This window comes from Ovis canadensis, chromosome 7 (assembly GCF_042477335.2).
Source record: "Ovis canadensis isolate MfBH-ARS-UI-01 breed Bighorn chromosome 7, ARS-UI_OviCan_v2, whole genome shotgun sequence".
In the NCBI taxonomy this organism is placed as follows: Eukaryota; Metazoa; Chordata; class Mammalia; order Artiodactyla; family Bovidae; genus Ovis; species Ovis canadensis.
In genome coordinates, this window is record NC_091251.1 from 37,976,740 (window position 1) to 37,995,055 (window position 18,316).

Sequence of the window (18,316 nt, forward strand, 5' to 3'; positions counted from 1 at the left end):
AAATTAAGTCTTGTGGAAAGGAATTTTGCTCATTGTAAGACTATGGGAGATTTTAACATTTGTATATGAGAAATTCCCATCAACCACAATGACTCTTGCAAAAAAGCAATACCTATGCAAAAAACCCTTGAGAAGGCAATGGCACCCCACTCCAATACTCTTGCCTGGAAAATCCCATGGACAGAGGAGCCTGGTATGCTATAGTCCATGGGGTCTCTAAGAGTCGGGCACGACTGAGAGACTTCACTTTCACTTTTCACTTTCATGCATTGGAGAAGGAAATGGCAACCCACTCCAGTATTCTTGCCTGGAGAATCCCAGGGACAGAGGAGCCTAGTGGGCTGCTGTCTATGGGGTCGCACAGAGCCGGACACGACTGAAGTGACTTAGCAGCAGCAGCAGCATGCAAAAGCTCTATATTAAACCATAGGTTAAATGATGAATTTGACTAGAATTAAATAAAGATTTGGAGATAAGGAACAGAGATGTCAACCAATTCAAAAGTTATTCAGAGCATCCCTTGTCAAGTTATCGAAACAGACTTTGAAGCCTGTGTTGCAGAGTATACCAGAAACATCAATAAGATTACTTTAGTAAAAGGAACAACTTACAAAACAAGAACTTATTATATTTTATTTTTAAAAGGATAATGATTATGAAAGGGTTTCCTAGGTGGCACAGTGTTAAAAATCCCCCTGTCAAAGCAAGAGATGCAGGTTTGATCCCTGGGTCTGGGAGATCCCCAAGTAGGAAATGGCACCCACTCCAGTATTCTTGCCTGGAAGATTCCACGGACAGAGAAGCCTGGCAGCATACAGTCCATGGGGTCACAGAGTCAGGCACAACCGAGCACACAGCACAGCAGCACCAGAAATGATTATAAAACTATTTTGTGCCAAGTACAAATATTCTCTCAAAATCTCATAGATACCTGGATAACGAAAATAGCTATATTTTAGTTAGCTTAAAGCAGAAATATCATTCAGTTCAGTTCAGTTCAGTCGCTCAGTTGTGTCCGACTCTTTGCGACTCCATGAGTCGCAGCACGCCAGGCCTCCCTGTCCATCACCAACTCCCAGAGTTCACTCATCACTCCATCGAGTCAGTGATGCCATCCAGCCGTCTCATCCTCTGTCGTCCCCTTCTCCTCCTGCCCTCAATCCCTCCCAGCATCAGAGTCTTTTCCAGTGAGTCAATTCTTCTCATGAGGTGGCCAAAGTACTGGAGTTTCAGCTTTAGCATCATTTCTATATGATGTGCATATCAGTTCAGTTCAGTTGCTCAGTCGTGTCTCTTTATCAATTTTAAATAATTTAACATAATTTATTTCAATTTTATTTTTTAAAATTTCTACTTCTGGAATATGTAAACATATACATAAGATGTGCTTTTATGCAATATGTGTAGATCCATTTTTATATTAAGGTTTTGGTGGACAGAAAGGTTTTTCAATTATTCATCTCAAAAATTACTGCAGAGTTCTTAGAAGGAATGTAAGAAAATTTCTTGGGAGTAAAGTGAGGAAAATGAAGTCTGTGTTAAATCAAAGCTGTCTACACTTACTATATTACAATCCACCAACACTCTCATGCCTATTTTAATCATTCCAACTTCCCACCAGGGAAACCTCTCATATTCAAGAGAATAAAGGAAAATTTGAATACTCCAGGAAATGACCAGAGAGTGACTTCATATTCCAGGATCAGAAATTAAGTGTGAACATCTTTCCTGGTCACACTATGGTAGAAGCCTCGGTGTTTAACTACTTCCACTAAAATTTGGATTCCCAGAGATCCAACAAATCTGCCTCCAATGTGGTTCACATCTTTATAAAACAGGCCTAAAATAGTACCCAGAATCATATGAAGGGACTCACAGAGAGTGAAAAGTAGATTTGTCATTTTGAACAAACTCCTGAACATGCTGCTCCTAATACTGTGCCTTTAGAACAGGTAAGAGAAAATGTTACAGAGAGCTAATTCATTACAAGGTTCATACACTGAAAATGCTATTTTAATTAATTCTGTGTTGGCTGAAAAGGAAAAGGCTATGGATTTTAAGATTTGAAATCACATACCTATTTCACAATGAATTATAACCAACAATTTTCATGAAAATTTAAAAGGTATATATTCTTAAAATGATATTGCAAAGTAAGATATGGCAATAGATGATGTGATTAGGAATCATGACTAAAATTAAGAAAAGTAAATCCTGCTTGCTTGCTTGCTTGCTAAGTCGCTTCAGTCGTGTCCGACTCTGTGCGACCTCATAGACGGCAGCCCACCAGGCTCCCCTGCCCCTGGGATTCTCCAGGCAAGAACACTGGAGTGGGTTGCCATTTCCTTCTCCAATGCATGAAAGTGAAAAGCGAAAGTGAAGTCACTCAGTCATGTCCGACTCTTCACGACCCCATGGACTGCAGCCCACCAGGCTCCTCCGTCCATGGGATTTTCCAGGCAAGAAAATGGAGTGGGGTGCCATCACCTTCTCCAAAGTAAATCCTGAGTATCCAAATAATTCATACTATCAAATCAAATAAAGGAAAACCTAGAAACTCATGGCATTTTCCGCAGAATAGGGATCAAGGTTCAAGTGTTGGCAGAAAATGTAAATATGCATACATAATGACAGTTGAAGCAGGAGTTGGCAAGGTAGAGTTAGGTAGACAAACTAGGTATTTAGAAAATCTCTGTATAAAACGTACCATTAATACAATTAGATTTTAAATAAATCTGAAAGAGTGAGAAGTCCCTACAAGATGTTTGTATTAAAGTGCAAAGTCGCTTCAGTAGTGTCCAGCTCTCTGCAACCCTATGAACTGCAGCCTGCCAGGCTCGTCTGTCCATGGGATTCTTCAGGCAAGAATACTGGAGTGGGTTGCCATTTCATTCTCCAGGGGCTCATCTTGACTGAGGGATGGAACCAGGATCTCCTGAATTGCAGGAGGATTTTTTTTACTGTCTGAGCCACCAGGAAAACCCTTCATATTCAAGAGTGTAGTTCAGTTCATTTCAGTCACTCAGTCGTATTCGACTCTTTGAGACCCCATGAACTGCAGCACGCCGGGCCTCCCTGTCCATCACCAACTCCCAGAGTAGACCCAAACCCATGTCCATTGAGTCAGTGATGCCATGCAATCATCTCATCCTCTGTCGACCCCTTCTCCTCCTGCCCTCAATCTTCCCCAGCATCAGGGTCTTTTCCAGTGAGTCAGCTTTTCGCATCAGGTGGCCAAAGTATTGGAGTTTCAGCTTCAACATCAGTCCTTACAATGGACACCCAGGACTGATCTCTTTAGGATGGACTGGTTGGATCTCCTTGCAGTCCAATGGACTCTCAAGAGTCTTCTCCAACACCACAGTTCAAAAGCATCAATTCTTCAGTGCTCAGCTGTCTTTATAGTCCAACTATCACATCCATACATGACCACTGGAAAAACCATAGGCTTGACTAGACGGACCTTTGTTGGCAAAGTAATGTCTCTACTTTTGAATATGCTGTCTAGGTTTGTCATAACTTTCTTTCCAAGGACTAAGTGTCTTTTAATTTCATGACTGCAATCACCATCTGCAGTGATTTTGGAGCCGAGAAAAATAAAGTCAGCCACTGTTTCCACTGTTTCCCCATCTATTTCCCATGAAGTGATGGGACCAGATGCCATGATCTTCATTTTCTGAGTGTTGAGCTTTAAGCCAACTTTTTCACTCTCATCTTTCACTTTCATCAAGAAGCTCTTTAGTTCCTCTTCACTTTCTGCCATAAGAGTGGTGTTATCTTCATATCTGAGGTTATTGATATTTCTCCCGGAAATCTTGATTCCAGCTTGTGCTTCCTCCAGCCCAGCATTTCTCATGAGGTACTCTGCATGTAAGTTAAATAAGCAGGGTCACAATATACAGCCTTGATGTACTCCTTTTCCTATTTGGAACCAGTCTGTTGCCCCTGTCTAGTTCTAACTATTGCTTCCTGACCTGCATACAGGTTTCTCAAGAGGCAGGTCAGGTGGTCTGGCATTCCCATCTCTTTCAGAATTTTCCACAGTTTATTGTGACCCACACTGTCAAAGGCTTTGGCATAGTCAATAAAGCAGAAATAGACGTTTTTCTGGAATTCTCTTGCCTTTTCCATGATCCAACAGATGTTGGAAATTTGATCTCTGGTTCCTCTGCCTTTTCTAAAACCAGCTTGAACATCAGGGAGTTCATGGTTCACATATTGCTGAAGCCTGGCATGGAGAATTTTGAGCATTACTTTACTAGCACGTGAGATGAGTGCAATTGTGCAGTAGTTTGAGCATTCTTTGGCATTGCCTTTCTTTGGGATTGGAATGAAAACTGACTTTTTACAGTCCTGTGGCCACTGCTGAGTTTTCCAAATTTGCTGGCATATTGTGTGCAGCACTTTCACAGCATCATCTTTCAGGATTTGAAATAGTTCAACAGGAATTCCATCACCTCCACTAGTTTTGCTCATAGTGATGCTTTCTAAGGCCCACTTGACTTCACATGTCTGGCTCTAGGTGAGTGATCACACCATCTTGATTATCTGGGTCGTGAATATCTTTTTTGTACAGTTCTTCTGTGTATTCTTGCCACCTCTTCTTAATATCTTCTGCTTCCATTAGGTCCCTACTATGTCTGTCCTTTATTGAGCCCATCTTTGAATAAGTGTTCCCTTGGTGTCTCTAATTTTCTTGAAGAGATCTCTAGTTTTTCCCATTCTCTTGTTTTCCTCTATTTCTTTGCATTGATCTCTGAGGAAGGCTTTCTTATCTCTCCTTGCTTTTCTTTGGAACTCTGGATTGAAGGAAAATTTGAATATTCCAGGAAACTAATTATGAGTATTCAAAATAGTATGAAAAGTATGAAGAAAACTGTTTAGCAAGAACAGAGAAGAGCAAGTTTCCAAATACTAAACATAGCCAAAAATATAAATTCAAATAGGGGTATTAATACATTTATAAGTAGATTCAATTGGACTGCAGTAGGTCATTAATTATCTCACAGTGAAATATATTTTAGTATAAGCAGCTGTACAGTACTAGAAAACTATAATTTACAAACACCAAATTTTAACATGAATAAAAGTTAAAAATGTATAATGTTTGCATTTTATTGAATATAATTCACATAGTATACATTTACCCTTTTTAAGTACACATGTAAGTGATTATTATTACACTCATATATTTGTGTACCTATCACCACAATCTGATTTAAGTCATTATCATCAGCAGTGCTCACTGGCATTCACCTCCCAACTCAAGGGGACTACTGATATAATTTCTGTCTTTATGGATTTTTGATTTTAAATATTTCACATAAATGAAATTATATAACGTGGTCTTTTGTGTTAGGTCTCTTTTACTTAGTTTTTGAGGTTTGTCTAGGATAAGCGTGCATAGGTTTTAAAAAGTATAAAATCCATCAATACTGAAATTATGTTTGTTTTCTTAAAATGTCTATATGAAAGGGAAAGAAAAGATTTACTTGTTACCTTAAGTAATGTGTATTGTATACACATGAGCAAGAGTGGAAATGTTCATATCTGATAACTTAATAAAATAAGCCTTGTTTTATTACTTTTCTAACAGGGATTTATGTAAATTATTCTCAGACTTTAATCTTGGATTTACATGAATAACTGACTCAATATATGCCTTCTCGGTGCTCATTCTGTGCCAAACCAGGAGCTTATACATATGCTATCTGATCTAATACTCACTACACATTCTTGGGAGTGGTCTTGCCTTTAGGACTCAGGGAAATCATTTACTAAATAAGATTTGGAGAAAAAATGATTAGAAAGTTCTATCCTAGTGCTAATGTATATTTTTCTACCTTCAATTTTCTCCAAAGTGGATAATAAATTGAGTGAAAGCAATAAAATCTAATTGGCAATTAATTATTCAAGAGGAATAAAAGTTTCTTTACCAATACATTTTGTTGTCTAAGCTATAAAATAATTTCTTTCCTTTCATTTAAATTGCCTTTGAATTCATAATAGAAGAACAGGTCTATTAAGTGCAGAAATAAATATTTTGAGAAGACTTGGTCAGGAAAAAGAATAAGAGACACAAGCGCTGGGAAAGTCATCAACTTAAATGAATGCCATCTTTCCCTCTGAAATAAAGTAAAAGGCCAAAATAAGTCTTTTTAATCAATTTCTGCTTAATTGAATTAATTTCATATTCAGATTTTTCTTTTGTTAATTGTATCATGGGTTGTAAAATTCCATGTACCATAGGAACTATGTGAAAAGTATAGTCCCTTTCTCATTAACAGGAGCATTTACAATAGAAACTTATCTTTATGTTTAGTTTTAAAAAATAAGAAAATATAATTCTGGAAGTAAAAACAAATAAATCCATGTGACAAAGGCAATGGTCCCCAAATTATAGTTGGTTTTCATGTTAATAGTTGTCAAGCTTTGTCGTTTCTCCATAGTGCATGTAATTATTGCATTTACTGTCACAAAAGTGTCAACAGTAATATTTCTGCTGATTTACATGTTATTCGTGTAGCACAGCTCTTCATAGAAGGCTAAGTGTGGTTCTGTCCTCTGTGTACTCCCAGGTCCACTGTCAACATTTTAGTATACACTCTGTACACTTCTGAAGGCTAACCTACAGGAACAACATTCTTTTCATTTTATTTTCTCTAATTTGTAGGCACTAATCATTTCTTGAAAATATCCGAGATAAGAAAGAACTTCTGGAACTTTTTTTGAGTTGAGTAAATGGATCTGAAAAATGGATCTGAAGTGACTGAGTTTATTTTACAAGGATTTTCTGCAGGATGGGGACTTCAGATTGTCTTCTTTGTGACATTCCCCTTGATCTGTGGGGCTACTGTGCTGGGAAACGCTCTCATTATGGTCACAGTGACATGCAGTTCCACCCTTCATTCTCCCATGTACTTCCTCCTTGGAAACCTGTCCTTTTTGGACATGTGTCTCTCCACGGTCACCACACCCAAGATGATCAGAGACTTGCTCACTGAACACAAGACCATCTCTGTATGGGGATGCATGGCCCAGATGTTCTTTATGCACTTGTTTGGAGGTGCTGAGATGACTCTGCTGGTAGCCATGGCTTTTGACAGATATGTGGCCGTATGTAAACCCCTGCACTACAGGAAAATCATGAACCACAGGTTGTTGAACGGGTTTGTTATACTCTCATGGACAATTGGTTTTACACACACCATGAGTCAGATGGTATTAATGATACACCTGCCTTTCTGTGGCCCCCGCATCATAGACAGTATGTTCTGTGACCTTCCCCTTGTGATTAAGCTTGTGTGTGTGGAGACACAGGCCCTGGAACTGTGTGTCACTGCTAACAGCGGGCTGTTGTCCCTCACGTGTTTCCTCCTCCTGCTTGTCTCCTACACGGTCATCCTGGCCACTGTGCAACGAAGGTCATCTGGAGGCCTCTCCAAAGCTCTGTCCACACTGTCTGCCCACATCACTGTGGTCAGTCTGTTCTTTGGGCCGTGTATCTTCATCTATGCCTGGCCTTTCAAGAGTTTTGCCAGAAATAAAGTGCTTGCTGTATTTTACACTGTTATCACACCCTTATTGAACCCTATTATTTACACCTTGGGAAGTAAGAAAATGCAAGAGGCCATGAAAAAAATAAGGTTCCAAAATGTTAGCTCCACATAGAACTTTTAGACTTTAGAATTGTATAAGTAATCCAGCTTTCAAATATAAGGCTAACATAATTTGAATATATTATATGTAATACATGGTTTTAGTCTTTTATTTTAGAATCATAACTGGGTGCAGAAAAAATTAATGATAAATTGCTTTAAATTCACCGTTAATGCTGTTATAACACATAATGATAGTTATCTACAGCAAAACAGACATATAATGTCATTAAATACTTTATGATAAAGTCAATATTTATTTATTAGTGAAGAGATAATTATAAAAATATGTAGTGGTACTATCGGAGATTATTTTAATATAGATTGCTAATGATTATCACTAATTTATACTACCATAAATGTGCTACCCTGAATAAATCATTATTTAAAGAATGCCAACAGCAAAGGCAAAAATTTAATTCCAACCTCTTGAACCAATGAGAGAAATAAATTTGATAGTATAGTTAATATAAGATGACAGAAGGAATATAAGATACTAGAAAGGAAAAAGAAATAATGGAAGGACAATTTCAATAGAACTACAAAGAGCAGCCTTGAAACCACATGCTCATAAGTGTGAAGAGTTGACTTTCAAACGTAAATGAAAAAAAAAGAAGTACACTGTTTGATTTTATGTTATATATCATAATTTAAGAATATTTGACATAAGAATTATATTCAACTCTATTTCTACATAGTAAACAAAAATATCTCAGCCCTACAATATAGCACATCTGATATTAAAGGAATCCTAATTGCAAGGTAAAGTATACATTCAGTGGTAGATGGAATTGTATGTCATTTGATAAAATATTATGTAAGACTTTTGTGTCTATCAGTAAAACTCGCTCAAGCTTTTCAGTCCCTCGGCTGACAAAACATTTAGAATTGTCAAAATCATTTAAAATATTTTTAAAATTAATGATTTTAAAAAGAAATTTTAAGAAATCACACCTGAACTTTAGTTTGAACTTTCAATGGCATTCCAGAAAAATACACCACCATGGAACCATTGCCTACTTTGAGAACATCTATAGAATACCACTGCCTAGAGCCTGCTAGTAAAACTGAATTTGGGAGAGCACTGTGGACTAGACTTTGAGCCTGAACAGGGATGGCTCAGACTTCACCTGAATGAGAGCTCAGAGTCTGGGAAAAAAAAAAAAGAGAAAAAATCAGAAGAAAGCTTGCCCAGCAGAAGCAGGCAGCAAGAAAAAAAAAAAAAAGTCTCTCAAACTTGATTTTTAGTGGAGATGAAAATAAGTGCTTCCCTAACAAGGGTTTGGCTTGTCATCAAATTCTTTGTATGTCCTGAAACATCAAGGTGATAATTTTCTTTTAACTTGCAGCTTCAAAGTGATAGGCTTGAGTATTTGGTAGAAGAAAACACACGTTCACTGAAAATACTGTGGTTTGAAACACCTGTTAAAATACAAAATTCAACTGAGTAAATTTGCAGATCTAATTGGCTTATTAAACAATTCATGTCAGGTAGAAAAGCTCATCTGCCAGAAAGATACTATGAGTGAGATGAACATGAAGCTGGATGTGGAGAAAAGGGAACCCTCTTACACTGTTCGTGGGAATGCAAACTAGTACAGCCACTATGGAGAACAGTGTGGAGATTCCTTAAAAAACTGAAAATAGAACTGCCTTATGACCCAGCAATCCCACTGCTGGGCATACACATCAAGGAAACCAGAATTGAAAGAGACACGTGTACCCCAATGTTCATCGCAACACTGTTTATAATAGCCAGGACATGGAAACAACCTAGATGTCCATCAGCAGATGAATGTTTAAGAAAGCTGTGGTACATCTACACAATGGAGTATTACTCAGCCATTAAAAAGAATACATTTGAATCAGTTCTAATGAGGTGGATGAAACTGGAGCCAATTATACAGAGTGAAGTAAGCCAGAAAGAAAAACACCAATACAGTATACTAACGCATATATATGGAATTTAGAAAGATGGTAATGATAACCCTGTATGCAAGATAGCAAAAGAGACACAGATGTGTAGAAGAGTCTTCTGGACTCTGTGGGAGAGGGAGAGGGTGGGATGATTTGGGAGAATGACATTGAAACATGTATAATATCATGCAAGAAACGAATCACCAGTCCAGGTTTGTTGCATGATACTGGATGCTTGGGGCTGGTGCACTGAGATGACCCAGAGGGATGGTACGGGGAGGGAGGAGGGAGGGGGGTTCAGGATGGGGAACACGTGTATACCTGTGTCAGATTCATGTTGATGCATGGCAAAACCAATACAATATTGTAAAGTAATTAACCTCCAATTAAAATAAATAAATTTATATATTTTTTTAAAAAGAATACTACTTGGTGATTAAAAACCTTAGCTCTCATTTCTCCCTGGGGAGGGAAAGAATCAATACATGCACCTAACACCTCAACTTCTCAGAGGCTTCTCAAAGAAATAGAATCTATCTTATCAATCACTACTGAAAACTGAAATCCCTGAGGAATCTGTAATTATACAGAAAAAACAATAAAACCCAAAAATCACAACAAAAGGCACTGCATTTCCAGGGATATTTCCTCTCTCTTGACACTCTCTCCTCTCTCTTTGTCCTCTCCTCCTTTTCTTGTATCTGCATACATGACTTTGTGGCACAGGCATCTCTGTGGGCATGGTTTTGTCTCTACATCTTTTCTTCTTTTTTTTTTCCATTATGTCTTTCCATTTTTTCCCCTCTTTTCTCCTGTAGTTTCCAATTACATTTCAATCTGTCTTTCTGGAAATTTATATTGTTATATTAATTTTATCCAAGCAAAATGACATATATTCAAAGTTATTTATTTGCAGCACAGATTATAATAGGAAAAAATAAATAACATTATTTTCATCTCTTTACCTCTTTCTCCAACTTTTTATCTCCTACTGCGTCTCTGGCTGAATTGGATATAAATTTGAATGAAAGTACACTTGATCATATATTGTTTTCCTTTTGAAAAAGATGTTTGTTATTTTAATTTTAATGTGATAGATTTATTTCACTTCTTAAACAAAAAGTCAAATTAATTTCTTACAATTAAGTATTTTTTCTTCCATATAACATTAATTTAGAAACTAAAAATTCTTCATTTTGCTACAGCTGAACACACATTCAAAAAAGTGAATAACTATAGATACAAAAATCACAGTATAATAATTCTCTTATTTGAGACAGCATATCCCTAGAGAGACTATTCTACAAGACATCATGAAGTTCTCTTATTTAAGGAGAATTATTCTTGAAAAACATTTTGAGCATAATATATTCTCTATCAAACTCTTCTATACAAAGAAATAAAGGTAGTAACATATTTACCATTGATTTATTTTCACTATTTAACTTCTTATTAAACAACCATGCATTTTCATCACTTGTATGAATTGTATAATAAGATCTAAAATAATCTCCCTAGACTTTCTACTTTCATTATACTTAATAAACATATGTGCCATTCCATTATCACTGTCACTGATAAACTGTCAAATTCTATATCTTAACAAGACCTGTGTGGCCCTAGCTGGTACATTTTTTGAACAATTAATCCTTAAAGTATTCTCATCTTTTCCTCTAGTTCTAGATGACATTCTAATATTCCCACTGAAAGTACTCTGTAGGCTTAAAGTAGCTATAATACCCCCATACACCCCTTATTGCATTATAAGTTGTAGAACAGATTTAGAATTCATCATGTTTCACCATGAGAATATATATTTAAGGAAAAATTCTGGAATGATCAGTTAATCCCCTTTTTATCAGGAGGAAGATAATGGCCATTTGTTTGAGAGTCACACTGAACACCTGGTGAGGTGAAATTTTTGCTCAGTCTTCATATTTGAAAGAAATTGAAAGGAAGAAGAAAATAGAAAACAAGTCACATTGTAACTGTCCGAGACATTTGCTGCCTGAAAATGCATGCTAATAGGATAATGTTGCAGCAACAGAGAAAAGGTGAGATCTACATTTGTCTAATTACTGGATGTTTTAGTTCAGCCTAAGTAGATGTGAATTGGCTACTGATCATCTCATTTGACCCCAAAAGGATGGGATATATTATTTCTCCTTTTTAGATTGAAAAAACACTAAATAACTCGTCCAAGGTTATACAGTTACCAAACTATAGAAATAGTCACTTATATTAAATAAAATATCTTCAAATAATATTCCTGATACTATATAAAATCTTGGAGTATTAAAGGAAAATACAAATTTATATGATCTAATTTAACTATTTCACTTAATTTATAAGATATTGTATGGGTGAAGATTTGTGCAATTGAATAAAATTTTACATAATCCTCATATCAATAACCTCAGATATGCGGATGATACCATCCTTATGGCAGAAAGTGAAGAGGAACTAAAAAGCCTCTTGATGAAAGTGAAAGTGGAGAGTGAAAAATTTGGCTTAAAGTTCAACGTTCAGAAAACGAAAATCATGGCATCTGGTCCCGTCACTTCATGGGAAATAGATGGGGAAACAGTGGAAACAGTGTCAGACTTTATTTGGGGGGGCTCCAAAATCACTGCAGATGGTGATTGCAGCCATGAAGTTAAAAGATGCTTACTCCTTGGAAGAAAAGTTATGACCAACCTAGATAGCATATTCAAAAGCAGAGACATTACTTTGCTGACTAAGGTCCGTCTAGTCAAGGTTATGGTTTTTCCAGTGGTCATGTATGGATGTGAGAGCTGGACTGTGAAGAAGGCTGAGCACCGAAGAATTGATGCTTTTGAACTGTGGTGTTGGAGAAGACTCTTGAGAGTCCCTTGGACTGCAAGGAGATCCAACCGGTCCATTCTGAAGGAGATCAGCCCTGGGATTTCTTTGGAAGGAATGATGCTGAAGTTGAAACTCCAGTACTTTGGCCACCTCATGAGAAGAGTTGACTCATTGAAAAAGACTCTGATGCTGGGAGGGATTGGGGGCAGGAGAAGGGGACGACTGAGGATGAGATGGCTGGGTGGCATCACTGACTTGATGGACATGAGTCTGAGTGAACTTTGGGAGTTGGTGATGGACAGGGAGGCCTGGTGTGCTGCGATTCATGGGGTCTCAAAGAGTCAGACATGACTGAGCGACTGAACTGAACTGAACTGAACAACTCTACTATCAATTAAATATTCTTATTCTTCTGCCTGATCCACATTTTTTAAATCTTGTAGTAATAGTAACAATATATTGTAATAAAATATAGAAATCAATACATTATCAGAAACCACATTGTCATATTTGAACTTTCATCTTTGTAAGGGTGGTATCAAGGAGATTAGTTTTAGAGCACAAAGTCATTTCATATATATCAGAATGAGTTAAAAGCAGACAAAATATGTGAGAGAATGTGCGACTGAGTGACTAATATGTGAGACTGAGTAAATTTCAGAGGATAGTATTCAGGAGAAAAGGCGTAGTGCCGAAGACCAAGTTAAGAATTTTCAGTCTGTAGAAAATCCACTCTAAGTGAACATTTAGGAAGCACCTACCATGCTCCCTCTACCATGGAATGAGAAAAACAATCTACTACCTCAGAATTAATGGAAAGACAGGCATGGAACACGATGAAATAGAATACATATAGAGAAGGAGGTGAGAAAGATTTAACACTGAAAGAATTTGGGCAAAAAGAAGGAAAAGAAAGAGAATGATAAGAAAGGAAGCAAGGAGGATGTGAAAGCAAGAGATATAATAAGGAAGAGAAATTGCAAGAAAAAATAAAAGAATAAAATTGAAAATAAAGGAAGCTAAATAAAATATAAATATAAAAAGAATAATTGAGAAAATGAATGTATTAAGGTAGGATTAACAGGAAGAAAATGGGAAATTATAAAAAACAAGAACAGGAAATAAATGGGGAAAGATTAAAGAGTGAGACGCCAGGATGGTAATCAGGTCCCCAGAGGGGAGCTGATCTAATAGCAGCTGGAAACTAGGCACGCTCGATATTGCTTGTGGAGGGGTGTTGCGGGTCTGCACTTGCAGAAAGAAGGAAAAGAAATAGACATCTCTACCCATGCATCTTCAGTTCCAGGTGTGTTTTTGTACCAGTTGAAATAACAAGGAATATTAGCGATGAGAGCATTCAGATCTACATCTTAGCCTACACTGACAGCTACTTCTTTGCTTTATAGGATTAGGACAAAAGCTTGTCCATCTAAGATCCATTGTTTGGGGCCTTTTTTTTTTTTTTCAGAATTCATTCTTTTCTTTTTTTTTTTTTTTTCACAGAGAAATAATCATCCAAGGCACGTCTGTCCTTTATCTCTATGAAGAGCAGAATTTGAGAATCACTGGAATAGAAGGTATGTACATGGGAATGGGAGAAGAGTAGTGAATTTAAAGTATTAAGTGGTATAGATTTTCATTTGTTAATAACAAATAGGGAGTAGAGGTGGATGATAGAAAATAAAAGCAAAGGTAGAGTGGAAGAGCCTGTAACTCATAGTGATCCCTCTGTCCTGGAACCCAAAGAAATAACCTTGAGCACCTGAAATGCACAAAACTTAAGAACAGATAGAGGTAGCTGTTGACTTACTTTCCTAAGAGTAGGTTTCTACAGGCAGAATGAGGAATGAATGTGGAGACAAATCAGTGTTTAAGTGGATAAAAGAAAGAAAGAAGCTCCTAAACTAATTTGAAAGTCACCAAAGACTTTTTTTTTTCCTATTTCAATTTTCTTAGACTCACAATGTGTGAATATGTATTTTTATGCACAAACATGTGCCCATGAGTTATGGTATGGTTGGTTTAGTTCCTAAGTCGTGTCCGACTCTTGCGACCCACAGACTGTAGCCTGCCAGGGCTCCTCTGTCCATAGGATTCTCCAGGCAAGAATATGGGAGTGGGTTGCCATTTCCTTCTCTGGGGATCTTCCTGACCCAGGAATCGAACCCAGGTCTCCTGCATTAGCAGGCAGATTCTTTATCGATTGAGCTATGAGGAAAGCCCACCCATGAGTTATAAACAACTTCTTTGTCACATTTGTCTGCTCCTTACAGATGTTGCTAATCACACGGAACACATGTTCTGATGTTTCCTAATAAGTATGCCTAAGATACTGGTGGATTGTGTGAATTTCCCTTGAGTTCCCTATACAGACTTGTTAAGGGTGGTCTTCCTTTACTCTTTCCTTTTCTCTCTTCCTCTTTCCAGGGAGGCTAGTAATAATTATGTCAAATTTCAATTAGAATTTTTTTCCTCTTTACTCTTGTCTGCTACATTAAATAATAGTTAAAGAAATTTGGAGAAGGAAATGGCAACCCACTCCAGTATTCTTGCCGGGAAAATCCCATGCACAGAGGAGCCTGGCAGGCTACAGTCCACGAGGTCACAAAGAGTCAGACACAACTAGAGCGATTGAGCACAGTGCAAATAATATTTATTGAGATATAAAAAACATATTATAAAATTGACCATTTAGACCATATTATTCAGTGCTAAGTGTATTTAATGAGCTATGCAAGCATAAACATGATATAATTTTAAAACATTCTGTCACTCCCCAAGAAATCTCATACTCATTAACAGTCACTCCTATCCCATTCCTATTCCTTGGCAACCACTCTTTTACTTTCTATATCTACAGATTTGCCTTGTCTGGACATTTTGCATAAATTGAATTATAAAATATGTGGTCCTTTGTGACTGGCTCCTTTTATATAGCATAATGGTTTTGAGTTATATCCATGTTGTAACATATATCAGTAATCCATTCCTTTTCATTGCTAAATTGCATTCCACTGTATGCATAGCATTTTTGAAAATCAACATTGTGTATAATTAAAAATCAAGGGAAATATTGCTATATGTCACATTATAATATTTTGTTATAGTCAACAACCTTCTTTTACATCATTCATCTCAACAAATATGCCCAAATATCACATATATGAATGTTTATTTATAGGATACTTCTACAATTATGCTAATGTAACACTTAGAAAGCAATCACAAATACTTTTAAAAATTCAAAGCGTGATTTAAAATAATAAAAGGAGAAGTTCCATTGTTTTTATGCACCCTAATGGATTATCTTGTTTATCCACTGAGATGAGCATACTCCATTTTGGAGACCACTATATAGACTAAACCTTAATTCTGGATGTCATGAACAGAATTCTTCTTTAGATCAGATTATAGCCCACAAGGCCGAAGTATTTACATAAGCAGATAGCAATTATTTAAGCGCCTAAATAAAATCATACAAGTTGATGGAGTACTAATTAGTAACTTTATCACATAGAAAGTCCCAGAGACAGAGGAGCCTGGTGGGCTACAGTCCATGGGGTTGCAAAGAATCAGACACAGCTGAACACACAGACACAATCTGTTTAAACAGAGGAACACATACCTTTTCGCCCCTATCACTTACTAATTAGAATTAAAAAGAAAAGTCATTGCAAATTTAAGAATCTTAACTGAAATTACTCTATTTTTCTCATCTGCTGAATGATATATTAGACTACATGTTCTATATGGTCATTTCCAGATCTAGCTTTGATTTTATTAGTTGAGATAGTCAAAATATTTTATATATTCTAATAAGTTTTATATTACAAGAAAATATTTGTGGGAATAGCATTTGGCTATCATCCTGGATCTGAGGGAAAAGTAGACTGTAGATATATCTGGTGAGCAAGTAAGACTGGACTAGTATCAATTAGGATTTCAGGACAGGGTGTGGAACACATGCAGGCTTGGGGACCAATCAGAGGTGTAAATAGGGGAATGTGTGCTTAGTTGCTCAGTCATGTCTGACTCTTTGTGACCCGGTAGATTGTAGCTCCTCTGTCCATGGAATTATCCAGGCAAGAAAGCTGGAGTGGGTTGCCATTACCTCCTCCAGGGGATCTTTTTGATCCAGGGATTGAATTTGCATCTCCAGTATTTCCTGCATTGGCAGATGAATTCGTTACCACTGAGTCACCTGAGTCACAGTTAGATGTAATGTAGTGTACTCGCTGAGATCCAGGTGACTAAATAGAGTAAGGTTGCACAAGGGCACCAAAGCAAAACACTGTGATGGAACTAAGGCGGCACAAATTCTGAAAACAAGGCTGCTGCTGCTAAGTCGCTTCAGTCGTGTCTGACACTGTGAGACCCCTTAGACGGCAGCCCACCAGGCTTCCCGTCCCTGGGATTCTCCAGGCAAGAACACTGGAGTGGGTTGCCATTTCCTTCTCCAATGCATGAAGGTAAAAAGAGAAAGTGAAGCACATAGCTGCAAATCAGGAACTGGGAATTCTACAGGAACTGGAGGAAAGAAGCATCTGCAAAATATCTTTGCTCTGTGGAGATGAAGAAGGGACCAAAACTCAGCAACTAATCTAAGCATTAGAGACAGTGCACCACCGACAACAACAAGAGCCACAACAACCTGACAACCTTAATAATGACTAGTTTTGCTTTAATCAGGAATTTTCTAGTATACTTCAAGCAAAATAGCTTAGGAACACAATTATATAGAAACACATGCTTAAATAGGAATGCAAGTGGTGTGGCCATAAGATCAGTGTCTTGGAGAAGCAGGAAAATGAAAGGTAGGAAGTTTAACTGAAAACACAGGAGAGCTATGATTTGTAAAGTGCCTTCAGCTGGCAAAGTGCTAGATGTGGAAAATATTATTTTTATTTGGAGAAGAGCTAGGGGATAGATGAAAAGGTGGTTATAACAGATGGTATTCTCCTCTTTGTTGTTCCACAGACTGAGGAATGATGGAGAGGGAGAACAGCACTGAGGTGACAGAATTCATCCTACTTGGTCTGACCCAGTCTCAAGATGTTCAGCTCCTGGTCTTCACACTAGTCTTAATTTTCTACCTCATCATCCTCCCTGGAAATTTCCTCATCATCCTCACCATCAGGTCAGACCCCGGCCTCACAGCCCCCCTCTACTTCTTCCTGGGCAACCTGGCCTTCCTGGATGCATCCTACTCCTTCATTGTGGCTCCCAGGATGCTGGTGGACTTCCTCTCTGACAAGAAGGTGATCTCCTATAGAGGCTGCATCACTCAGCTCTTCTTCTTGCACTTTCTGGGGGCAGGGGAGATGTTCCTTCTTGTCGTGATGGCCTTTGACCGCTACATTGCCATCTGTCGTCCTTTACACTATTCGACTGTCATGAACCCTAGAGCCTGCTATGCCTTGCTGTTGGCTCTGTGGCTTGGGGGATTTACTCATTCCATTGTTCAAGTGGCTCTCATTATCCACTTGCCCTTCTGTGGTCCAAACCGACTGGACAACTTCTTCTGCGACGTGCCACAGGTCATCAAGCTGGCCTGCACGGACACCTTTGTGGTGGAGCTCCTGATGGTGTCCAACAGTGGCCTGCTCACCCTGCTGTGCTTTCTGGGCCTCCTGGCCTCCTATGCAGTCATCCTCTGCCGTGTAAAGGGGCACTCCTCTGAGGGGAAGAGCAAGGCGCTGTCCACATGCACCACACACATTATCATCGTGTTTCTCATGTTTGGACCTGCCATCTTCATCTACACCCGCCCCTTCAGAGCCTTCCCAGCTGACAAAGTGGTTTCTCTCTTTCACACCGTAATCTTTCCTTTGATGAACCCTGTGATTTATACCCTTCGCAATCAGGAAGTAAAGGCTTCCATGAGGAAGTTGTTGAGTCATCACATGGTTTGCTGA

The 18,316-nt window shown here is 37.9% G+C and overlaps 2 protein-coding genes across 2 annotated transcripts; both read left to right on the top strand.

Moving 5' to 3' along the window:
- The first annotated feature begins 6,741 nt into the window (after positions 1 to 6,741).
- LOC138444120 (olfactory receptor 4L1-like) lies at positions 6,742 to 7,671 on the top strand. The gene has a single exon (XM_069597449.1). The coding sequence runs from the start codon at positions 6,742 to 6,744 to the stop codon at positions 7,669 to 7,671; it is 930 nt and encodes a 309-aa protein (XP_069453550.1).
- A 9,715-nt stretch (positions 7,672 to 17,386) lies between these two features.
- LOC138444121 (olfactory receptor 4N5) lies at positions 17,387 to 18,316 on the top strand. Its single transcript, XM_069597450.1, has one exon. The coding sequence runs from the start codon at positions 17,387 to 17,389 to the stop codon at positions 18,314 to 18,316; it is 930 nt and encodes a 309-aa protein (XP_069453551.1).

What these genes read in the sequence shown, in the direction of transcription:
- LOC138444121 (XM_069597450.1), top strand. Translation starts at nt 17,387, where the DNA reads ATGATGGAGAGGGAGAACAGCACTGAGGTGACAGAATTCATCCTACTT.
- LOC138444120 (XM_069597449.1), top strand. Translation starts at nt 6,742, where the DNA reads ATGGATCTGAAAAATGGATCTGAAGTGACTGAGTTTATTTTACAAGGA.